The sequence below is a fragment of the Phyllobates terribilis genome, unplaced genomic scaffold (genome assembly GCF_046119375.1).
Source record: "Phyllobates terribilis strain yellow unplaced genomic scaffold, ASM4611937v1 Scaffold_2__4_contigs__length_985480577, whole genome shotgun sequence".
NCBI lineage: Eukaryota > Metazoa > Chordata > Amphibia > Anura > Dendrobatidae > Phyllobates > Phyllobates terribilis.
The window spans coordinates 369,415,527-369,441,725 of record NW_027362762.1 but is presented as its reverse complement, the minus strand read 5'-3'; the positions used below and the strand labels follow the sequence as shown (position 1 = coordinate 369,441,725).

General features: G+C 41.6%; 1 protein-coding gene across 11 annotated transcripts in view; it reads right to left on the bottom strand.

Annotated features, from left to right (window-relative positions):
- DMD (dystrophin) overlaps positions 1 to 26,199 on the bottom strand; it is a 3,940,859-nt gene that overhangs the window by 1,311,883 nt on the left and 2,602,777 nt on the right. For all 11 annotated transcript variants that reach the window (XM_073664716.1, XM_073664719.1, XM_073664714.1 and 8 more), the window contains one exon: positions 11,406 to 11,570. In XM_073664716.1, coding sequence (XP_073520817.1) covers positions 11,406 to 11,570 — 165 coding nt within the window. The remainder of the gene's footprint in view (positions 1 to 11,405; positions 11,571 to 26,199) is intronic.

The window sequence follows — 26,199 nt, the reverse complement described above, 5'->3', positions numbered from 1 at the left end:
GCAGGTCCCGGGCTGGGAGGAGGGGGTGTTTGGCGGTGCGAGGCTACAGCAGGCCCCGATCTGTAAGAAAGTGTTGTCGGAGTCCCCACACTTCCCATTGTTTTAACTGTGGTGAACTTCGGGAAAATGGCCACCGAAGGTGGTGCATGTGCAGATTGAGATCTCGGGAGATGAGATCTCAATGTGTGCATTTTCCTGAAGCCCACTGCAGTGAAAACTATGGGAAGTGTAGGGACTCAGCTGACATTTTCTGACAGCCGTGGCCTGCCACAGCCTTGTACCACTGAACAACCCTTCATCCCCCCACTCCTGCTGCCGCTGCCAGCCTCCTGCAGCAGCAACCCTGCTTCCTGTGACTGTGGCGCCCCTGAGGGTTCAGTCGCCACAGGGGTACTGCACCTCAGATAGAGGTGTGGTATCTCCTCTTCCAGGTAAGGATGGAGCATCACTCAGGACCCCACTTCACACTCAACACTACACCACTCCTGTCCTGTAGGGGGCCTAAATGCACCAGGGTGCTGCCCCATCCCCGGATAAGAGGAGATTTGGGAACCAAAGATAGGGGGAACCAAGTAGTGGGTGAGGGTGGAGGAAACACTTACAGGAAACACTTATTGAATCATATATAATATATGGCCATCTTTAGTTCAAGGTCTTTTGATTGTGGTCTTCTGTCAGGGTCCAGCAAGAGTCTGTAGCTGGCTGAAGATTCACGGTCCTCGTTCTCTGGCCTTGAGACGAGGAGCGGGTCAGAGTTAACAAGTGTCTCTGCCCGGTCAGGGTCCCGTTCTAAGAAGGCCTTGGAGGGGAGCAGAGGAGATAGGCTCCACAGGCAAAAGGATCCCAGGGGGACATGGACGGAGTGGAGTCGCCACCTGTATTCTTCACTCTGGCTTAGCCAGAGGGACTCCTGCTGCAAGATTGGTGACCGGCCCCCGATATCTGACTGTGTACTTCATGTCACTGTTGGAAAAGCCCGGCGGCTTAGTGGATCCCAGGGAGGAACACAAGCCGGAGGAGAGAAGAAGGAGAGGAACACACCAACGGGGTCTTGACGGGTGCTCCTGATCTACCTGGGAAGTGCTGAACCCCCTTCCTGGTGGCCGCAGTACGCCGTGTGAAGCAGAGAGAAGCTTTGTGGCTGAAAGTGCATCTAAAGTGAGTAAAGACCCGGATGACTTCATTCACTGCCTCCGCTTGTTTATTCCTGCGCGGCACTGCACCCACCATTCCTCCACACTGTTCATCAAACACCGCCCTGAGGCCTACTCCGCCTGTGGGGAGTAGTACCAACCAAGCTGCCAGAACACCAGCCTCAGAGGACTAAAGAAGCACTGGTGGCCTTCACAAGAAACCACAGGTGGCATAGTCGAACAACCACTCATCCAAAAAGCCCATTTTTCATGTGACAGCCCTGGGCACGGAACGGGTCAAGGCCTCGACTGCATCCCCTCAACATCAGCAATGCCCGGCTCCGATTATTCCCCATTCGCTCAGGGAGGGCGTCACATGACCCCGCTCCACCACAGTCGTGCCCCGGTAAGTTACATTCAGATTAAAAGATGCCCCCCCATTATTGCCCCAAATATTGGGGAAAAAAGTGCGTCTTATAACCCGAAAAATGCGGCATTTATTTTTTGCCAAATGTGACTTTACCCTTCTATTGTGTCTAGCCCCATTGTGGCTTCTAGGGAGTTTGTTCTGATCCCTATAAAGGATATATTATATTTTGGGGATCTGGTCTCATGCAAAAAACTGTTTCTTAGTTTTTTTTTGCCTTTTAAATGCTTTTAATTTTCTTGTTCACCATGACTATTTCTACAATAAACTACCTCACCTGTTTTTGCATGCAGGCTGTTTTATAGCTTTGATTTTGTTATTTGGGTTACTGATGCCTCATATGCACAATTTTCCTTTGTTTCCATTATCTTTCTTCTTTAGATGTTTGGCACAAACCTCTAATATATTAGCAGTGCCGGTCCACATCATTTTCTTTTCTTCCAAGAAAAAGTGACATGTTGAGTATTTCAAAAATGTACCACAGGTTAGTTTACACAGCTTAAAAAAAGTACAGTGGACATGAGATTTCTATAAATCCCATCCAATTTGCTGGAACTGTAAGACAATGAGTTATTTTGTTCAGCAAAAAAAGCAGCAAACTCACATAAAACTTATTGTGGGAACTTAACCTAAAACCCTACATGTTAGATGCCATCATAGGATGATTAAAAATAAGTATCGAAACCATAACAACCTCTGTTGTATACCAGCAAAAGCAAATTTCCTCTTCGTGCTCAAATAGTGCGGGGCATAAGGGCAGGTGCTAATGAGCTCATGCAAGAGAATCTTGTCAATTATACTAATCCCACTCCCATAAGCCTCTGATCACACTGTGATCACAATAAGCTCTGGTTCTCTCAGATGAGGAGAAGATGGAGAAAAAAATTCTCCATTTCATCCATTCTGTCAGTCCGTGGAAATCAGACTGCACTCAGATGTCATCCAAGTGCAGTCCGCTGTTTTCCTTGGACTCATTGACTTGCATGGCCGAGTGCAATCTGAATATCAGATCAAACTCGGACACGCAGCAATTTTTTCCTCAAACTGGCGATGTCCGAGGAAAAAATCTAAAATGTGCACAGCCCCATAGACTAAGATTAATCTGGGTGCATGTGCTCATCTGCACCTACTCTAATACTTATAAAAAGCTATAAATCGGTAATGAAACATTTACAATGTAAAGTATATAACACTACATAAAATGTTACTGTATATTCCACATGCAAATAGATTTGTTTCTCTAAATGATGGTCGTCTTCTTGTACCATGCAATGTAAGTCAATAATGCAGGTCACATTAAAATGATCTAAAGATTTAGCGAGTTTACTAAGCCATATGCACTTGAAACAGCCAAATGCGTTTTCATTAATGAAATTCAATCTACCAGCATATTGTTCCACACATCCCATTTAAGTCAATCTAATTGCGGTTTTAAATGTGGTAATAGAGTTTGTTGTCATGCTATTCATTCTAGCCATGGAAATGTGGAGACATCTGGCTCAGCAAATATTTTAGTACAATTCTAAGAAATAATTGGTATAGAGAAGAAGTATGCAGGATCTTATATTCCTTGTGAGACTACCAGGCACACAGTCATACCTATTCTCACAAGACCAGTGTTCTGCTGATGATACCATCACTCAAATTGGAATCTGATGAACTGTGTGCTGTATATTTAGAATTAACTCGAGTCTTACTGGCGCTAGCACCAGGGGACTAAGGACATGATTTGCGGTAGACAGTTTTATATTGCTTGTAACTAGTGTTGAGCGAGTATGTTCTGTTCCGAGTATGCTCGGGCCGAGCTCCGAGTATTTACAGCTGCTCGGTGATATGGTTGAATCGCTCCCGTGTGCATGATTTGCAACTGTTTGACAGCTTTATTACATGTGAGGAATGTGTAAGAAATAGACATTCCTCACATGTAATAAAAGATACTAGGGTTAATAGAAGATACTCGCTCAACACTACTTGTAACCCATCCCCAATGTTATAAAATATAGTATCAAAATGTTACATAATATGTAGATGCACAGTAATATGGTTAATAAGGCTGTAAATTCAGATCTATCAAGCTCAACCTATAATCATACAGTTTTAATAATGAGGAAGGCAAAACCCCTTTAAAGCCTAAATACCTTCCCAACTAAATGTACTGTGTCAGAATAAGGTTAAGGCTACATGGTGATGTGTCACGTGACACTGAAATCTCATCTTTTGACTGCAAATGTTTCCAAATGAGTTGGATTTTTGACAACAAGTCACCCAATGCACTTGCCACAGACTTCAAAACAAATTGTACGTCACATGTGAATTCAACACAAAATCAGAGCTTCTTTTCAGAAAAATTCTATTGAGCGAAACATGTCGCCCTAGGCATGTTACCCTAGCCTAAATCCCTAACTCAAAACTTACCTCCAGAAATCTAGTAATCATAATTCATAACTTGTGATATTATATGTTTCAAGAAAGGTTTGAAGGCCCCTATAGAACATTAAGTCTTAACATCAGTTTTTCAAAATACAGAACATTAACCTCTTCATAAATGTGAATTTTTTTCATTTTTGCGCTTCCACTTTTTCCTTCCTTTCCTCCAAGAGCCATCAATTTTTAAATGATCCATAGCAGTATGAGGGCTTGTTTGTTTTGCAAGTTGCATTGTAGTGTTGAATGGCACCATTCATTTTATTTTATATATATACATACTATATACATATATATATATATACTGTATATATATATATATATATATATATATATATATATATACAGTATATATATATATATATATATATATAAATATACAAATTTAAATTGTAGCGCAGTGGTGAAAAAAACGCTAATCTTCTATTTACAATATTCATTATGAAGTATAAATGGCCTGGCAACATGATTTTACAGGTCAAAATGATTACGGTGATGCCAAACGTGTATTTTTTTTTCTACTTAAGTGATGTCAAAAAATGTAAAATTGTAAATATAAATGAATTCAATTTATGTCTCCATTTCCTGAGACCTGTAACTTTTTATTTTTTCATGGATGCGCTTGAATTTTGCTCCGTCGATCACACTGTTTAGATGCCATTGTCAGTGATTGACAGTGGCATTTAAATGAGTAAACAGTGCAGTCCAATGTTTTCCATGTGCCCATAGACTTGAATGAGTGGCATCCGATTTGCGTGGCAAATTGCAGGGTGCTGCAATTTTTTTTCACTAACAGATTCTGTCAGTGAAAAAACTTGTGCATCAGCACTGCCCTATTGAAAAACATTGATCCGAGTGCTATCCGGCAAAACATCGCATAGCACTCGTCTGATATATATGTTCACATAAGAGAGCCCTTAGGTGGGGACTTGCCTGATGAAAAATTCCCAGTCCCCTAGTAAAGATGATTGGAATGTTTTTAGTCTAAGATCATCTTTTTAAAGTAAAAGTCAAGGAGTAAAAATGGGCATTACAATATATGGGCTGTCTGTATTAGGTTCAAACACAGCTTTAAAGGGAATCTGTCACCAGCTTTTTACTATGTAATCTGAAAGCAGCATAATGAAGAAATAGAGAGCAGTTTTATGAATGCTGAGCTCTATATAAGCCCACTTATACCACTGATTGCCAGCTTTCTGCATACACTGTATATTTTCAGAAATCTGCTAATCAGTGGTGAGGCATGGTTACATTGAGCAAGAGGACTTCATGGCACAAGACAACCTCTATTGGAAATCTTCTCCTGATGAAACACTGATTTTATTGAAACTACAACAAGCAGCCCAATAAGTGATTAATCACTGGAATTGGGCTCTCTGCCCCTACATCATGCTGCTATCAGATTAAATAGCAAAAACCTGTGTAAAGATTCCATTTAAAGGGAACCAGCCATGTTGAAAATGGCATCTGATCTGCCAGCAGAATGTTATAGAGCAGGAGGAGCTGATGAGGTTGATATACATTTTTATTGTGAGAAATATTTCAGTGAAACTTGCATTTTATTTATTGAAATCCCTGGTGTTTGTATGCATATGAGTCCATTGGGAGGTTTTATTCAGTGATTGACAGCCTTCTTTGTATAAATGTGTATGCAGAGGTAGCTGTCAATCACTAGTAGGACCACACACAGGAAGTATTAGTAAAGTACAAGTTATACTAAATCTGCTTTTTCATTAAAACTTTAATTTTTTTCATTGAGATCCATGATGTTTGTTTAGACAGGAATCCGGTGGGTGGTCCTATTCAGTGATTAACAGTCTTCCTTGTATAACTGTTGCTATGACTAATGCACATTTTAATTGCATTCTTATTTAGCTAAGCACAATGTTATTTACCTTTGTATATACATATGTATTAGTTTTAGAAGTCTTGTTCATAAAAGGAATGCTTACTTTGTTTAAAACTGTTGAAGTCATTAAGAAACTAGTTTAAATTAGCTCTTGGGACTAGTTAGCGGAATCCATGATTTACGTCTTTTGTTCTGTAAACTTGAATATCTTTTTTTGGTAATGTTCTAAACCATTCCACTTTTCTAGTGATTACAATAAAACCCTTGTCATTGTGTGAGAGACAGACACAGCTTTTCATACACTATGATGTTTCATGTGTATGCTCTTTTCTCCGATGGATCGCTTGCCCAATTTGACTAACACCGGTAACGTATGAGACTCCTTGTATCTCTCCTAAAGCTCTCCCCAAGGAGGGGCTTCCACAGCACCGTACATGCAGAGATAGCTTTCAATCACTAGTAGAACCGTGGAATGAACACATATGCATATCAATACTATGGATTTCAGTGAATAAACAACAAGTTATAAATAAAGTACAAGTTATTCTGAATCTCCTGTTTTAGTACATTTTTGCTTTATATTTATTGAAATACCTGGTGTTTGCATAGATAGGAGGCCAGTGGGCAGGCAGTTTTTCATTCATTGACTGACAGTCTACTCTGTATAACTGTGCATGCTGAAATAGCTGTCATTAATTACTAGAACCGCACACTGGACTCCTATGTGTGCAAATACCATGGATTTCAGTGAATAAAGTACAAGTTATACTGAATCTTTTCCTATAAATCTATATATCATTCTGCTTAGCTTCTCCTTTTCTATAACACACTGTCCTCATATCAGACTACATGTAGGTTCCCTTTAACTCTGTACTGTGACCAACCATGATCATATACAGAAATCTATTGTAAGCTGCATTTTAGCTGCTTTTAGGCTTATCGTACTTTTCCATCCATGTTTACTATATATCCTACCTGTTTGTAGTTTAATCTTAGTCTTGAGACTAGGTGCAGAATATTATCCTCTGAAGGTTTCTACAGTTATATTCAGAGATAAAAATAGTCTGTACATTACAAATCTATATCTTATATATTTTTAATATTATGTGCCTGTACATTTTTACTCTGGTATAGTAGAAATTAAATGGCTGCAACAAGCATTACAAATCACTCACAAAAGATAACACAACAGGTCATGAGGATTCTGCTACTGGAACAGATTGACTGCTTATCTCAAATGAACATGTGCCAATCCTGTGAGTATTCAAAGAGTTGTCTATTGGAACAGGTCAGAATTGTACAATGAAAATGAAATGTGACTCTAATAATGGGAAATTGTAAAAGATAATCAGATTGTATCTGTGAGAATTACCACTGCTTATGTTTTCTGAGAAATAAAAAATACTTGTGTTGAATAGAAATCACAACACCATTGTATACAATATTTGTGCGCCTTTCAAAAGAATGTATATTTGTTATTTTGCTCCTGAGTATATCGATTAAAAACAGGTTTAGATCATTCACAGAGTCCAACCATTTTCATTTAAATGTGAAACTTGTGCTCATTTCAATGGCTTAGGCTCTGTTTGCATGTGCAATGGTGGATCTATTCAGCGCTTTCATTATTGACGGTCAAATTTTGGGGAAAGAATGGCACTGCATTCTCCATTATTTTTTTTTAGCTCAAAATGATAGACACTATGATGGCAGTAGACATCCTATTTTAAAAGTCAGTGAGGTCCGTTGGCACCAGTGGCATCTATCCTATAACAAAGCCGAACCAGTAAAGGGTTATGGTTTTCATTATAAACTGTGAGCATAGTTAAAGGCCTTTATCAATTTGACATTCTTCTCTGTCTAACAATAGTGTCATCTTCAGTGCTGTTCTTACTGGAAAGAAAATCGGTGGCATGATCCTAAAACTCATAGGTTTAATAGGTTTTGGATAAGGATATACTCATTTATTTTTTATAACTGGTCACAATCTTGTTTAAAACCTTGCTTGTCTTGGATACTTCTTAGCAATAGTTAAATCCTTAGCTTCCTCATCTTTTGGACGCTAAGAAATTTGCTTTGGCTTGGAAAGCTTGGACTTCTCGGAGGTGAAGATATATCTCAACTGATACATGATTAAAAAGGTTTTCTGAAGTAAATAAAATGCTTCACATAGGTAGCAATAATACAATTAAACATGCAGATAATATATACTCAACCTTTAACTCCCCTCTTTTACATTGATATATCCATGAACCTCACTGCTGTTTTCTACTTTTCTAGGTCACAACATCACACATAATAACCCATGTGACTGCAGCAATTTACTGGTTAGTGGTATAAGACACAAGACCGCTGAGGCCAGTGATTAGCTGCAGTGGTTCTGTGGGGTATAAGGATCGTGATGACTGAAGCCAATATAACATAAGACCAGTGGGGAGGATAAGGAAAAATCAATGCAAGAAAGGAGGGAAATTAAAGAATGAGTATCTTTTAATTACTTATTTTAGCTGCATTACTTCCTGTGGTCAGGTTTTCATCAAACTTGGAAAACCATAAGTTTACCGTCGTGTTCAGTGGACAGGTTTAAGCAAGACTGAATTCAAAAGGGTGGAATATAGGAGTTACACTCACTTTCACTTCACATAGAAGATTAACAAACTAGCTGCCATAATTATCTATTTCACCAAATTTTCTAAAAATAATCTATATTTTTGTTAAGCAATTCATAATCACAAATATAATGTAAATCTTTCTAGAGATTCTTAGACCATGAGATGTTGGAGTTTACTGGGGCTGTTTTTACAATTTTTTCCACTAAACAGCACTATATCCTACTTCATCGTATCACAAAATGCTCCACACAGCCAGGGAGCAACCACAGCTCCACACAGCCAAAAAGAATTGCCATAAAGACGCACTTTAGTTTTAGTGCCCTTTAAGATGTCACAACATGTCTTGAAGACCCATGTATTGCATTGATATTATGTGGTTTATTGAACTTTTTTCAGCCGGTGGCATTTAATGTTATCTTCAATGACAAAAAATAAATACTTTTCTTAGCCACCGCTTAACAAGCTTCACTTTAAACATATTCAGCTGAGCCCATTCAAAAGAAATAAGTGCTCAAGAAGAAAAGCACTCATCCAATTTGTTGTTACAGATCCATTCCTCAAATAAGTGTTTCACAGCACGCTGAGCCACCTCTTCAGATTGCTCCTAGTACCGTGGTTAAGTGAAATGGCAATGAAGATATAATCAGGGCACACAAACATGCTTATTACTAGATCACATGCTGCTATTTCTTAATGATCCACCCTACATGATCCTCTGAGAACATTGCATGATGGCAAACAAAACAAAAGACACAAAAGAAAATACCTGGCTATGAATACTGTGCTATGAAGCTGCAGAGGTGCAATAAAGATAGCTATGTTTGGTGAAATTGCATTGGTTAGTAGAGGTTTTCACTTAAAGGTATTCAAAGTTTCCTTAAAGGAGCTGTCCAGAACTTTAACATTGATGGCCTATCCTTAGGAAAAGACTTCAATGTCTGATAGGTGGGGGTGTGACACCGGGCACCCCTACCGATCAGCTCTTCCCGGTGTCAGTGGCAGCTGGTTCTGCTGAGTTACGCCGCTGATTTGCCACCAACAATGAGAACAGTTGATCAGAGTAGGTGCCAGGGGTCACACCCCCACCGATCAGCCATTGATGACCCATCCTATGGATAGGCCAACAATGTTAAAGTCTCAGATAACCCAATTAAGTCCACTGAACAATAATAAATATAAAGTATGTTAGGTCCATGTTAGAAACTGGAAAAATAACTGCAATTTAGTGTCTGTGTATCACTGCAATGCTTGTTCTTCTAAACTAAACTAAGATGAGCATCTTAGGTTTCTACAGTGTATGATCTATGTGTAGAGCAGTAGTACCACATAGGGCACTGCTACACTGCCATATTAGGCTCAACTACACTGTGGTTCATGGATCAGAACAGCATTTGTGTCAGGTTCAATAATAAGTATAATTCATTATACAGTTCTACAATGACAGAAACCATCACAAAACTCTAACTGACCCAATCATAATTCAATGATGCCAGTTAGGTTCTTTCAGATTTTGCTGCAAATATGATTGTAGCTTTACAATAAATCTCTTACTTTGTCTCTACATATGGAAGTTTTGTTTCATTTCTCTCACACATTTGGAAAGACTTTTTATATGGATGTGCCAAAACTCTGGCAAAATTATGGCAAAAATGGTGTACGTGCATTGTAACAATGTTATGCATTCTAGACACCTTTTTACACCTTTCCATTTTCACAATTCCTAGTTAAATGGGGTCTTGATATGGTGTAGCTGTAATAATAGCATGCACCAGGCTGTGACAGAAAATTATTGTTTAAAGTAAGAAGTGGCACAAAGAAGAAACAAGTGTCTAAAACTTATCATATAGATAGCATGACATGGTGATACATTTGGTGAAGCTTATGTCTGTATGGTATAATTTTATGCTTTTCCTCAGCATAGCATATCTACCACATTGTTTCATAGCCATAACTGGGATTAAACTACAATAGGCAAAAAGCAGGGTGTATCAAAAATAAAGATACACCCATATAAACTGAAAACTGCTTGGCCAAGGATGATCAAATTTTTGACAAAAGATGTTGTAGAAGAAGAAACCTGCTAGGTCATCTATGTTTGACTCATCAAACTGGTTAGAGATATTCACCAGAAAAACAATGGTATCATATTTTTGGTTTTCATGTTAAAACAGTGATTTGACAGGTTAAAAAAATAAAGTTATCCGAAGCGGTACATGTTAGATCATTCTGGTCAATTAAGTACATGTTAAATCTCAGAAGATTCCAACCAATGCCTCTGAAAAATGCCACCTAAAGGAGGTGAGGATAAGCACACCATGCCTTATTATCATGAATATTTACATTGCTTTATTTATACCTGGGATCTTAATCTTTCCTATGTAGAGATTCGCTTTCTCAGGTAAACATTAGATAACGTTCATACAGACAATGCAGTTTGGTCCAAATAGGTACAGTTTTATTGCTTTCATAAAACTTCAAAGGATTCAAAACCAAAACATCCTACATCTTCCACATGGTTATCTGCAGCTCCAACACACAGACTGCTCAGCTTTCCCAGCTGACCCATGCAGTCTCCAATCAGAGATAGACTCTGGCATGCCTCTCTCCTAGCTATAGCTCACATTTTGGCTTTTCACTTACCTGCTTCAGCACACTCGAATCTTCTCAACATCCAAAAGACTGACACACCAAAGTAAACCCATTTCCTGGTTCTTACTCAAAGCTAGCCAGGTGCATTGAATCAGGACCTGGAGTGCTAGGATTTATTTCTTGCCTACCTATTCTAAAAATAAAAGCCATTTATTTTAATTAAGGTAATCTAAAGTAGCTGGTAAACCAAAGCTAATAAGTGTTCAGGGCAACACAAAGAGATGATTGCAAATTGAAGACAGTTAATCCAGAATCTGACTCATTGCCAATCTTCCTATCTGGTATAATACCATAAAACAATTGAGGCCTCTTACCTTAATGTTAAAGGCTCCTGGTCTTCCCACTTGATTGTAAAATGATAACTGATCTTTCACAGATGAAACCCACAATGTCAACTGATTTAGCTGGAGTTCATATAGAGATACATTTTTTAACTGGTCTTCAATTTCATTTTGCTTGTCTTGTAGATCTTTAGACACCTAAAACAAAGCAATCACAGTGCATATGTCAAGCATTTTTCTTGGTTCAGACACACCCTTCCAGAAAAACTTTTTAGTCCTTCAATTTAAATACTAAATAAATAATAAAAATAATAATAATAATTTGCAATATTTAAATACTAAATATCCTTAATATAATAATCCAGAAATTTCTGAGCAGCACATTAAAATCTACAATATTGGGTGGAAAAAAATATTGGCATTTTGGGATAAGTCTTTATAACATATTTATTAAATCCTTTGCAAGGCTATATTCCATAATCTTTGTAGATACATTAAAACATTGTTAAAAAAGTCTGTTTTGCAGGATGTAACATAGTATTTGAAGTAGGCAATGACTGTATAGCTTTGTTCGGAATTTCATTTCCACAATAAACATAAGCTGTGGGTGTGTAAATATAATGAATAAATAGAAAAACTGATTACATTCTTTAATTGTCCTCTTCATACCCTTGTAAGATTGCTTAAAGTCATTTTCTTGTGAGAGTGCTTATGTTCTTAAAAATCTAATGTTCTAAAACTAAAGAGTAGCTTAAAAAGTACCTATCACCAATCTGGTGCTGCTTTTTTTATTTAAGAAAAAAGCAGGCAGCCTCAGACTGGTGAATTTTCGAAATATTACCTATTAACATAAGAGGTCCTAAGGATTCATAATGTCCCTCTAAAAAAACCTGTCTTTCTAATAAAAGTCAGGTTGTAATTTCCAGGATCTCGATATGCAGAGCAGAATCCTTCACCCCTCCGTGGCCCTACTTGCTGAATGGTAACATCATTAAAGTGGTGTTCATTAATATTTTAGTGAAGTAAACGGTAGAACTGGGTCAATGCAAAAAGCGAGATCTCACTAGATCTCACTATTTCACAGTAAAGAGTTCTCTATCCAGAAAGTCAGGTCTTTTAAGGGGACATTAGGGAGACTTGCAATCTTTTTTGTTAGGAAGTGTTATTTAGAAAATTCACCAGTCTGGCGATAGGTATTCCTTAAAGTATGAATGAATTATCTTAATAAATTTATTCAAGGTCAGTCCAAATATTTTTTTTGGGCTTACATTTATACAAAACATGATAGGGCAGCCAAAGTACTGCTGATCCAATTACCTAAGGTTCAAACACAATCACAACAGGACATATATGTCTGCTTAAAAAGCCAAATTTGCTAAATAATTGCATCATAACTAATCAAATAAATGATCTATTAAGCTAACATGTGTTAGATTTGCCATAAAGGTAAAAAAAACTTGAATTCTACAAATGTGTCAGCCAACCACTTGTCGATTAGTACCAATGTCTTTAGCAATAATAAGCATGCTTTTTAAAACTGACTTTTAAATCTACAGCATGTTCCTTATTCTGCATTGTTTGTTTTTTTTGTGCTGTGAGTAAAAAATGCTTTTTTCATTTTCACAAGGTGCAAAATGTTGGCAAATTCTGTAACAGTTCTGAATATATTTTTGTATAAGGGTAAAGGCAGACCCTTGCCAGTCAGTCATGGCTATTGATGAGTTATTAGTAAGTCCATAGTTATTAAACCCTTCATGACCTATCTTGTATAGGTATGTCATCGATTGTGTCCCTGCATTTGCTGTGGGCTCCGGCGCTGAGCCTGCATCTTTCCCTGCACATGATAGCTGATCTGATCAGTTGTCATATTCATCTAACATCATGGGTGGATTCGCAATCCACCCACGACTGTTAACAAGTTTAAAGCAGCTGTTGATCTCTGACAGCAGCATTTAACATGCGCTGGCAGGAAACGTGTCATAAAACATGCCTCATGTAATCGCAGGGTGCCGATGGGTTGTCATGGCAGCCAAGGGTCTGCAGAAGACCCCCATGCCTGTCATTGTAAATCTCCTATGAACGCTGGCCCATTATGATTCATGCTTCACATAGCATAGCTGAAGTTCTGCTATGTGTAGCACAGTCGATCGGATGATCACAGCTTCAAGTCTCCTAGGGACTATTGATGCCAGTAAAAAGTAATAAAAAGTTTCAAAAAATATTATAAAGATAAAAAAAGCACGAAAGTTCAAATCACCCATCTTTAGCCCCATATGTGCCTGAGTGGAGTCAAGTAAATTCTGCAGCAGTTTAGGAGTTAAAGCCTTTCAGTTGTTCATGAGAGTGAGAGAAGCTGGGCAGAGGGTATGAGTGACCGAATATGGTTATTGAAAGAGAAACTGTCACCAGGTCAAATTTTTTCTTTTGTTCCTATTTTATTCTAGCTGCTCGCCTGATTATTATTCTTTTTATTTATTTTTTTAAATCTGCCCTACAGCACCAGAGATCTGGGCCTTTTTTACTCAGTGATAATTTTTAATGCCTTGTGGCGCTGCTTACAGGGTAATAATGCAGAACATCCAAATTCCATTTTTGCATTTCATTTTTTCCTCTCCTTCTTCCCAGAGCCATAACGCTTTTATTTTTCTGTGCACGTAGACTTATGGGGGCTTGTTTTTGGGTGGACAAATTATACTTTTAAGTGACACCATTCATTTTACCACATAGTGTACTAGAAAACATGGGGAGCAATGGAGAAAAAAAACACAATTCATACTTTTTTTGGGGGAATTCCTTTTACAGTGTACATTTTATGGTAAAAATGACCTCGTAATATGATTATGCTCATCAGTATGATTACGGCAATACCAAACATGTCCGTTTTTTTAAAATTATTTTAGTAGTGAAAAAAATCAGTTTGGAAAACAAATTTTTTGGAGTTGCGTTGCCATTTTCTGAGACCAGTAATATTTTTTGGTGTTGTACTTTTTTATTTTTTTAATATCTTTATTTTTAATGAGTGAAAAGGAAGTGATTTAAACTTTTAGGTATTTTTTTTCAAATTTTTTAAAACATTTCTTTTTACTTTTCACTGCCCTTAATAGTCCCCTTAGGGGACTTCAAACTGCAATCAACTGATCATTTGTGTGATATATAGCAGAAATCACAGTCTCCTTTGAATCCCACCCACATGCAGAGTTTCAAAGGAGCTTGATAATGACAAGCACAGAAGACATTAATGTCTGGCAAATCATGGGAAACTCACAATCGTGTCACAATCACACTGATGGGCACTTGATATGACACGTCTCCATGCCATCGAGGGTTAAATTCCGCTATCAGAGGTTGACACACAACCATCACCTGTCAAGTATGGGGCAGGCTCACCCCGTGAGCCCGTTCCATGCATCCGCTTTCAGCTTGCGCAGTACAAGTATGGCATATTTCATGAAGGGGGTGTAATGCAGCGACTTGCTGGCATTACGGTAATGGTCCAGGATGTGTTTTACCTGACCATGTACCTTCCCCCTCAGGTGACTGGTCACATGACTGTGACATAGAACAGGTCCTGCGCGCACAGAATGTCTGTCTGATCACATGACTGTGACATCAGCAAGGTCCTGTCAGTATGTGTGTGTGTGCACGGGATGCATATATAAACCCTGCTTGATGGGAGACAGGTGTGTTCTGTGAGAGAGGCATAAGGCCTGTTCCCGTATGTGTGGGACACTGACCGTGTGAGGCCTAGTGAGGCCGAGTGAAGCCTGGTGCCTGAAAGGTCGAGACTGGATCCTGTGTGGATGCTAGGGGCCTTGGAAGGCAGAGGTTTGAGGAAGAGTCCTGAAAGGCAGAGCCTGGATCCTGTGTGGATGTCAGTGGCCTTTGAGGGAACGACGGCTAGAGACCCCCCACCTGGGAAGCCGCAAAGCTACAGTGGTGGCGGAGTAATGGACTGAGACAGCTAAACCCGGCAAAGGTAATACACTACGTTATATGGACATTGCTATGGACATTGCTATATGATTACCTTGCTGAAGGCAAATACCTGGAGCAAGTGGGCCTGTGTGTCACTTGGCTCATGAATATCATATATATGTGTGTCGGCGGGCCACTGAGTTGGACCCGGTCATATGCAGTTTATGAAGTAATAAACTGCAGCATTGTGGAAAAACAAAAAGACATTGCACGTGTGCATTGATTATCGCAGCGAAGCGAGTATCCCCCATTATGATGACTAGTGCTGCCTTACAGGGGTTAAAGTAAAGATATCTCCCAATCAGATTTTTGGAATCCTGTTGGGGAGGCAGTGTATGCCCCCTACACACTATATCCATGCAGTCTGCCCCCTTTTACAGTATTATGAAGGTACAGTAATTTTGTGATATGGAATGAGGTTAGCAAAAAATCTACATGCTTTAAATCGTACATTTCCTCTTGTGGGCCACATATAACCCTGTTTTAGATTGCCTCTAAATTGTAATATAGTAGTTTTCATTTAAATAGAGACTTCACTTATATCTATCTATTAATGAGAGCATTTTATTTATTAGATTTAGCTAGCCCAGATTTACTGTAATTATTTTCAGTATACAATGCTTTGTAAATTCTTAATAGGATTATTAAAAGGATTTATTGATTTAATAGGACTTGAAAGAATCCATTTTCCAGTATTCATGGAAAAAGCACTGTGGCCAAAAAGTAGATTCTGTACATTATGCAAATATCACCGTTCTTCATAAGGTCTTTGTTTGGATGCAAGTCAGCTCTTTGCCTCAGACTGATCATTTCCTGACTAATAGGAACAAAATTTAGGCAAACAAATTGTCTATCCTATGCAGAAGGTTACATAAAATATTGCTGAGAGATTGATATAACTTGTGACTGCTGATTGTGGATGAGGCAGCAATGTGGAAGTTCAGAGCAAGTAACAGTGTTCTGCTTTACAATCAAGCTAGAAGTAAGTCCACACTGTAAGGGCCGCCATACACATTTGACTAACATTGGCTGAACATGCCAATATCAACATAATCAGACAACAGTTTAATGTGCATGGGGGTCTCAGACTCTTCCCTGACAGATGAGGAGTCTGGCAGTGGCCTTCTCATAGAATATATAGGAGCACTAGGCAGAGTGTGTGCTCTTCTACATGTGAGATCTGTGTGAGACAACTTCCAGCTGAACTATCGACCAAACCATAGCTCAACTAAAAGCTATTTAAATAAAGTGTATAGGGAGTTAAAGAGTTAGTGAGTTCATTCCTCCTTTTCTGATAAATTAGTATTTGAATTGATATGCAAATGACTATGGTAGATCTTAAGGCCCCATCACACTAAGCGAGATCGCTAGTGAGATCGCTTCTGAGTCACAAGTTTTGTGACTCAACAGCGACCTCAGTAGCGATCTCGCTACGTTTGACACGTAGCAGCGACCAGACCCCTGCTGTGAGACCGCTGGTCGTGTCGGAATCGCCTGGACCTTTTTTTGATCATTGAGGTCCTGCTGGGCAGCATGCATCGGTGTGTTTGACACCTTACAAATGACCTCGTTGGCGACTCAGACACAGAAACACATAGGCGTGCATCGTTATATAGGTCGCTACGGGTCGACGCATCACTGCTGCGTCGTTGGGAAGATCTGACTGTTTGACATCTCACCAGCGACTAGAGATGAGCGTTGTTCTACTCGAACTGTTCGCCAATCTCAAATTCGAGCTGTCTTGGGCGGTGTTCGAGCCGTTCGGCGAACACGAACAATTTGAGAAAAATTTGGCTGTTCGAGGTTATGTTCGATAACTGTTCGTGCACCAAAATCATAACTGGATTTTTTCTCAGTAATGATGAAAATTAATGTTAATACACAGTTTGAGTGTACAGCGGGGTGGGGGGAGGGGCAGGGGATGGATCTCTGCAGGAACAATGAAGATCTCCATTTTTTTTTCTCTTTCCCGCATTTACAGTGGGGAGGTGCAATCTGTCAGCCTATCAGCAGCGCACACACGGAGCGAAGTGCTTTTTTTCACACAAGCAAGGGCATGTGTCATTGGCAGTGTATGTCACATGTCCTTGCCCTATAAGACCCAGCCATTTTCCCCGTCGCCACCATTTTCTCACTGCTGCAGCAGTGTGTTAGACGGCACCGCTGTTGCTGTGTGCGCTATACCTTGTTAATTTCAAGCCAATTTTCGCACAAATATACAGATAGCTTGGGAGTAGGGAATAGTTGTGATTGCAGTCCTTTTAAGGACTAGGTTACAGCATTTCCTACGACTTTTATCAGGCAGGTCTGTGCTCTTAGATAGGTTGTGGGAGTAAAGACTAATTGTAATTGGAGTCCTTTTCAGGACTAGGTTACATCAGTTCCTATCAGTTTTTGCCAGGCAGGTCTGTGCCAGTGCTGTGCAAGTTTTTTTCACAGCATTTGGCTGAATCTAGCAAAGCTAATCCTTTTTGGCGTATTGCAGAGTGTGTTAGTCAGTGGAGTAGCCTATCTGTGTTGCAAGATATACCACCTGTGTATAGAATACCAATTTTTTTACTGCACCTAGTGAAGTAAAATCTTTTGGGCATAGCATCATTCTATTAGTCCATCTATACTGACCTCCATCAGGTTGCAAACTGAATCTAATTTTTTTCTGCATCTAGCTCTGAAAAAATATTGGGCTTCTAGCTGTGTGTGGGTCTTGTTCTATTAATCCATCTATACTGACCTCCATCAGGTTGCAAACTGAATATAATTTTTTTCTGCATCTAGCTCTGAAAAAATATTGGGCTTCTAGCTGTGTGTGGGTCTTGTTCTATTAATCCATCTATACTGACCTCCATCTGGTTGCAAACTGAATATAATTTTTTTCTGCATCTAGCTCTGAAAAAATATTTGGCCTTCTAGCAGTGTGTGGGATTTGTTCTATTAGTCCACCTATACTGACCTCCATCAGGTTGCAAACTGAATATATTTTTTTCTGCATCTACCTCTGAAAAAATATTGGGCTTCTAGCTGTGTGTGGGACTTGCTGTATTAGTCCATCTATACTGACCTCCATCAGGTTGCAAACTGAATATATTTTTTTCTGCATCTACCTCTGAAAAAATATTGGGCTTCTAGCTGTGTGTGGGTCTTGTTCTATTAATCCATCTATACTGACCTCCATCAGGTTGCAAACTGAATATAATTTTTTTCTGCATCTAGCTCTGAAAAAATATTGGGCTTCTAGCTGTGTGTGGGTCTTGTTCTATTAATCCATCTATACTGACCTCCATCAGGTTGCAAACTGAATATAATTTTTTTCTGCATCTAGCTCTGAAAAATTATTGGGCTTCTAGCTGTGTGTGGGTCTTGTTCTATTAATCCATCTATACTGACCTCCATCAGGTTGCAAACTGAATATAATTTTTTTCTGCATCTAGCTCTGAAAAAATATTGGGCTTCTAGCTGTGTGTGGGTCTTGTTCTATTAATCCATCTATACTGACCTCCATCAGGTTGCAAACTGAATATAATTTTTTTCTGCATCTAGCTCTGAAAAAATATTTGGCCTTCTAGCAGTGTGTGGGACTTGTTCTATTAGTCCACCTATACTGACCTCCATCAGGTTGCAAACTGAATATATTTTTTTCTGCATCTACCTCTGAAAAAATATTGGGCTTCTAGCTGTGTGTGGGACTTGTTGTATTAGTCCATCTATACTGACCTCCATCAGGTTGCAAACTGAATATAATTTTTTTCTGCATCTAGCTCTGAAAAAATATTGGGCTTCTAGCTGTGTGTGGGTCTTGTTCTATTAATCCATCTATACTGACCTCCATCAGGTTGCAAACTGAATATAATTTTTTTCTGCATCTAGCTCTGAAAAAATATTGGGCTTCTAGCTGTGTGTGGGTCTTGTTCTATTAATCCATCTATACTGACCTCCATCAGGTTGCAAACTGAATATATTTTTTTCTGCATCTAGCTCTGAAAAAATATTGGGCTTCTAGCTGTGTGTGGGACTTGTTGTATTAGTCCATCTATACTGACCTCCATCAGGTTGCAAATTGAATATAATTTTTTTCTGCATCTAACCCAGCCAATAGTTTTGGCCTAATACCACAGTTTGGCCACTCAGCTCTGCTCGGTTCCCATCCATTGTTTTTTTGTGCAAACAACTCCAGAGTTGTGAATTAGTTAACCACCAAAATGAGTGGAAAAAGGCCTGCTGCTGGTGGAAAGGGGAATAGGCGTGTTGGGAAGGGGAAAAAAGGTTGTGTCCGTGGGGTAGGTGTTAAAGCAACAGTAACATCTGCAGAAGAAAGACCATCTTCCAGCCAAACTAAAATGTCTACTTCTTTTAGCGGACAATGTGATAAGATCCCTTTCTTACGGCCACGCCAATCGCTACAAATTCCAGATGAGACACAAAAACAGCAGGTGCTTCAACGGATATCAAGTGCTCCTTTAAGTGGGCTCTCCTCCACATCAACTTCAACATCACAAATACTCCAGTCCTCAAAGGTGTCACCCAAATCGCACTTGCTTCCTCACAGCTCCCAAATCTCCAGCTGCCCGTCTGAGTATGAGGTAGAACAGATGGTTGAGTCTGCAGAGCTGTTTACTCATACTATAGCCTGGGAATCAGAGGTCGACTCCAGCGCTTCTGTGAATCCAGACGAGGAAATGATCTGCACTGATGCCCAGAATCTTTATGAGTCGGATCCAGGACCAGACGCAGAAGGTTCTGACCATAATGTAGACCCTCATTCCCAAACTGTAACTCCTGTTGGTGGAGACAATGAGGAAGACGATGATAAGACTCAAATACCTGATTGGAGCGACAACTTTAGTTTTTTGTCAGGGCAGGAACAGGTTGGCTCTGAGGACGACGGGTGTGATAACACACAGGGTGATGATGATGAGGTTGGAGATCCCACTTACTGTCAACCCACAGTCAGCCAAGAGATGAGGTCAGCAGAGGAGGTGGAGGAAGATGCTAGTGACGACGAGGTCAGGTTGCGCCTTCCTGGACAGAGACGTAGTACTGGAAGCACGTCAACAACTGCATCCTCAAACACAACTCTGCCTCTCACCACAAGTCGTGGTGGCTCTTCAGGTCGCATGGGTGCTAAGCCTTGCATAGCCTGGGCATTTTTTCAGATCGATAAAGATGACCCAACTCGTGTTATCTGTAACATTTGTCAGCAAAAGCTAAGTAGAGGCCAAAAAATACATAGTTTGAGTACTTCATGCATGAACCGGCACATGGACATGAAGCATAAGTTGCAGTGGGAAGCTCAGTGTGCTACAATGCGGCCTAGCCGGCCGGGCCAACTACCGTCTGCCATATCTTGTGCATCCGCGGCCTCTTCATCCTCTGTGACTGGGGGGACAGCAGTCACACCTGTTTTGGGGCGCAGACCTGCCACCTCTTTACCCGCAACAGCCAGCGTGATTGGCAGGTCATCATTTTCTTTGGAGGTGGGAACACCAGCTGGTGTTGAGCGCTGTCCGACATCGATAGCACCACCTTTGGATCAAGGCAACCTAACATGTCCGCCTGCATCTTCCTCACAGACCGGCAGTTTGCCGGGGACACCCTTATCAACCCCGTCTAAGCACAATAGCCAGCCCTCAGTCCCTCAGATGTGGACAAGTAAAAGACCATTTCCTCCTAGCCATGAGAAAGCTAAGAGGTTGAATTTCACCATCTGCAAGCTCTTGGCTACAGAAATGCTGCTTTTCCGCCTGGTGGACACAGAGGATTTTCGAGACCTTATGTCCGTCGCAGTGCCCCAGTACCAGATGCCCAGTCGGCACTACTTCTCAAAGAAAGGTGTGCCTGCGCTCCACCATCATGTCGCACACAACATCACCGCTTCTTTGAGAAACTCTGTGTGTGACAGGGTGCATTTCACCACAGACACTTGGACGAGTAGGCATGGACAGGGGCGTTACATGTCGCTGACTGGGCACTGGGTAACTATGGTGACAGCAGGACAAGGGGCTGCTGTCCAAGTCTTGCCGTCCCCACGAGTTGTGCGTCAATCCTCTTTATGTCAAAGTTCCTCCACTGCTTCTGCCTCCTCAACCTCCTCTCGGTCTTCCACCTGCACCCAAAGCCTGTCTGGTCATGCCACAAGCTTTCTAACTGCGCAGAAGGGATCCTGCACACCTCCTTACTATGCTGGCAGTAGGGCTCAACGTCATCAGGCGGTTTTTACATTGAAATGTCTGGGAAATGTGAGTCACACAGCTGAGGAGTTGTGGTCAGCTCTGGAGAACCAATTTCATGAATGGTTGTCTCCACTGGACCTGAAACCAGGGAAGGCCGTGTGCGACAATGCTGCAAACCTGGGTGCGGCCCTTCGCCGGGGCAATGTCACACACGTGCCTTGTATGGCTCACGTGTTGAACCTGGTTGTCCAGCAATTTTTAGCCCACTATCCCAGACTAGATGGCCTTCTGCAGAGGGCACGGTCGCTGTGTGCTCACTTCCGCCGTTCGCATCCCGCAGCTCAGCGACTTACATCTCTACAGAAGTCGTTGGGCCTGCCACTTCACCGGCTAAAATGCGATGTGCCTACCCGGTGGAATTCAACTCTGCACATGTTGCAGCGACTGTGGCAGCACCGACAAGCCCTGGTGCAATACGTTCTGACGTATAGCCTGGGCCAACGAGATTCAGAGGTGGGGCAAATCACGCTGGAGGAGTGGTCTCAGATCAGGGACCTATGCACCCTTCTGCACAATTTTGAAATGGCGACGAAGATGTTTAGTGCTGACGATGCCATTATCAGCATGACTATTCCGGTGATTTACATGCTGGAGCACATGTTAAACAGAATTCGGAGTCAGGTGGTGGCACAAGAGGAGGTGGAGGAAGTAGAGGAGGAGGAGTTGTATGCGGAAGGGCTAACATCTGCAAGGTCCAGACGGTCGGCAGCACCAAGGCGGCAGGCATGTGAGGGTGGGGGAGATGGTTTTACCAGGGCGCATGGTAGCAGCCAAACTAGTGAGGAAGGTGCAGGAGCCCAGGAAGAAGTGGAGGACGAACTGATGGAAGACTCATCAGATGAGGGAGACCTTGATCACATTTCTGTTGTGCGAGGTTGGGGGGAGAGGACAGAGGAAGGAAGCATGATTGTTACCTCGCCACCAACACAACAGGGACTTGGTGCTCCTGGATGCGCAACACACATGAGTGCCTTCTTGCTGCACTACCTGCAACATGACCCTCGAATTGTGAGAATTAGAAATAATCCTGACTACTGGGTTGCCACACTGTTAGATCCCCGGTACAAAAGTAAATTTGCAGAAATTATTCCTGCCATAGAAAGGGATGCACGCATGCAGGAGTATCAGCAGAGACTGTTGCAGAATCTTACATGTGCTTTTCCACAAAATACCAGTGGTGCACGTAGTGAATCTCACAGTTCCAACTTGCCAACCGTGGGACCGTCAAGTGTTCAGCACTCAAACCGTAACAGAACCACAGTATCTGCTGGTAACATCAATTTTGCGGAATCATTTCACCACTTTTTTAGCCCATCCTTTGCAAGGCCACAGGAGACAAGAAGTCTGACACATAGTCAACGCCTAGAGACGATGGTACAGGAGTATCTCCAAGTAAACATTGAAGCCACGACTGTGTCACTGGACCCTTGCTCTTTTTGGGCTTCCAATCTGGATAAATGGCCGGAGCTAGCCACTTACGCCTTGGAGATCTTGTCATGCCCCGCAGCCAGCGTTCTGTCTGAACGTGTGTTCAGCGCTGCTGGTGGTGTGCTGACAGATAAGCGCACGCGGCTCTCCACTGATAATGTAGACAGACTCACGTTCATAAAGATGAACAAATCATGGATCCGAAACGACTTTTCTACCCCTGTGTCATCCTGGGGAGAGTAAAAGCTTGATGATTGGTTAAAATCATACTACCAACCGTTTTAAGCTTTCAAATTACTAATCATGTTTATCTGTATCTTGACTGGAAAATAATTTGGGCTTTGTAGCAGTGTGCAGCACTGATCCTATTAGGCCATCTATACTAAAGCTTCACCAGATTTAAAATTAAAAATAATTTTTAGCTGCATCTAGCCCGGAAAATAATTTTGGGGCTCCGAGATGCGCAAGACACATAAGTGCCTTCTTGCTGCACTACCTGCAGCATGACCCTCATATTGTCAGAATTCGAAGTAATCATGACTACTGGGTTGCCACACTCTTAGATCCCCCAAACTTTTCGATCAACCTTTTCATTTTAATAAAGACCAAAAAAATGGTCATTTTTGAAATTATAAGCATTAGCAGGTTGTTGGAAACTGAAATCAAACAGTTTTCAACTCAAAACTTTATTCTAGGTGATGTTACATTTTCACATAGGACCCCTTGTTCGAAAGGAGCTTCTGAACTCTCTCGTCCATTGAATTTGTCAGGTTTTGGATGGTTTCTGCTTCAAATGTTTTGCATGAGGACAGAATACCCTCCCAGAGCTGTTGCTTAGATGTGAACTGCCTCCCGCCATCATAGACACTCCTTTTAATGATGCTCCAAAGGTTCTGAATGGGGTAGAGGTCAGGGGAGCATGGGGGTCACACCATAAGTTTGTCCCCTTTTATGCCCATATCAGCCAGAGATGCAGATGTTTTATGTGCAGCATGAGATGGTGCATTATCATGCAGAAAAATGATCTTGCTGTGAAATACACGGTTCTTCTTCTTAAACCATGGCAGGAAGTGCTGTTTGAGAAAATCCACATACATTATGGAGTTCATCTTTAGCGCCTTCAGGGATCCTAAAGGGGCCGACAATCTCTCTCCCCATGATTCCAGCCCAAAACATTACTCCACCTCCTCCTTGTTGGCGCTGTAGCCGTGTTTGCGTGGGGTGTCCATCAACCAGCCATCCTCCACTCCATCCATCTGGACCATCGAGCGCTGCACGGCACTCATCCGTGAACAAAACTGTTTTGAAATCAGTCTTCATGTAATGTTTGGCCCACTGGAGCCGTTTCTGCTTGTGTGAAGTGGATAGAGGAGGTCGACAGGATGGCGTATGCACAGCTGCAAACCTCTGAAGGACCCTGCATCTTGTTGTTCGGGGGACGTTGGAGGCACAAGCAGCTTCAAAAACTTGTCTGCTGCTATGACAAGGCTTTTTGGCCGCTGCTCTTTCAACCTGACGTAATTGCCTGTAGGAAAGAGTCCTCAATTTGCCCTTATCAGCACGCACACGTGTGTACTGTGAATCAGCTTCATACTTCTTGGTTGCCAAGACACTTCATCCTGATCATCGCACAATGTTGATTGTAGTCATGCCTTGACCTAAACACTCCACAATTTGTTGCTTCTCAGCAGCCGACACATCCTTTTTCTTTCCCATTTTGGCAGAAAATGTAGGCTGCTTAATAATGTGAGAGAGCCTTCTTAAGTAGTCCTGCCTTTCATTGGACACACCTGCCAAACTAATTAGCACAGGTGTCTGCAATTGCTTACAGTGATATAAAGAGCCCTGACACACATCACCATCAATGAGTTTAACTGACAAACAAACAACTTCTTCCCTTATCACTCCTAAACACTTTTTGCATAATAATTTGGAACGCAGTGTACATGTGCTTTTCCACAAAACACCAGCGGTTCACGTAGTGAATCTTACAGTTCTAACTTGCCAACCGTGGTCTGTATGGAGTTGTTCAATAAAGGGCCCAAAATTAAGATAACATAGATGGGAGAGGTCTCTATGAATAGGAATTCCTAAGTATTTGATACCCTGTGAGGGACAGGCAAAGGGAAAGTTGGACTGGATGGAATCCTATATGGATTTGGGGAGGGAGACATCGAGGGCCTCAGACTTCGTTGCATTGATTTTAAAATTTGACCATGTAACAAAGTGATCTATTTCAGCCATAACAGCAGGGATGGATATATGTGATTGAGTGATATATACTAGGACATCATCAGCAAATAGAGAGCACTTGTACTCGGTGCCTCCCACCTCAATCCACCTAATATTGGGGTTATGGCGAATTGATGAGAGCAGGTGCTCCGTCACTAGGATGTATAAGAGAGGGGACAGAGAACATCCCTGCCTTGTCCCATTGGTGATTGTGAAAGGTGATGAAAATGTTCTGACGCGCCCCCTGGGCCTTGGGACACCCGGAGCCGGACCCTTTTTGGTGGATGCTGGTGGTTGTAGTCTCCGTGGCGGCAACCCGGTTCCGTGGCTCAGGGCGGTCAAACCAGTGGCGGAACTATTTATGTGGTTTTGATGTTTAAATGTCCGACTACGCCACCCGTGGATTGCGGTCAGAGTGAACCGCCGCTCCAGGGCAGACCGCTGAGGCTGGTGTTGTGGGTGCAGCAGAGCGTAGCATAACTCCCCACGGGAGGAGTATAGCCTCAGGGCAGTGTATGCGGAGGATGGGGGTGATGGTGCAGGCAGCAGCAGTAACGACACGGAGTCAGTGATGCAGTCCAGGGCCTTTACTCACAGTTCTTATTATCCAGACCACGTCTGCAGGTAACGGCTGCCCACGTCGTACTGTGCTCACCAGGTGAGGGGCTCAGACAACTCCCAGATAACTTTGGAGCACTTCACAGGACCCCCTTTGTGTGTCCTTTGTCTGGCCTTTCTTACCAACACTTCTGTCCGGCTGCCTCGGGCCTCCTCTTGGTAAACTTGGCGCCAGTTTCCCTGACCCTATGTGGTGCCTTCCTAGCGGGTGTAGCGAGGGGCTGCGCCACATAAAATGTCAGAGCCTCCGGTTTCAAGCTGAGGGTCGTTTCCTGCCTCCACTAGTTCGGGGACCGGTCTCCCCCTTTGGCCTGACCCCTCCACGCAGGTGGATTCGGGCGTGCGGT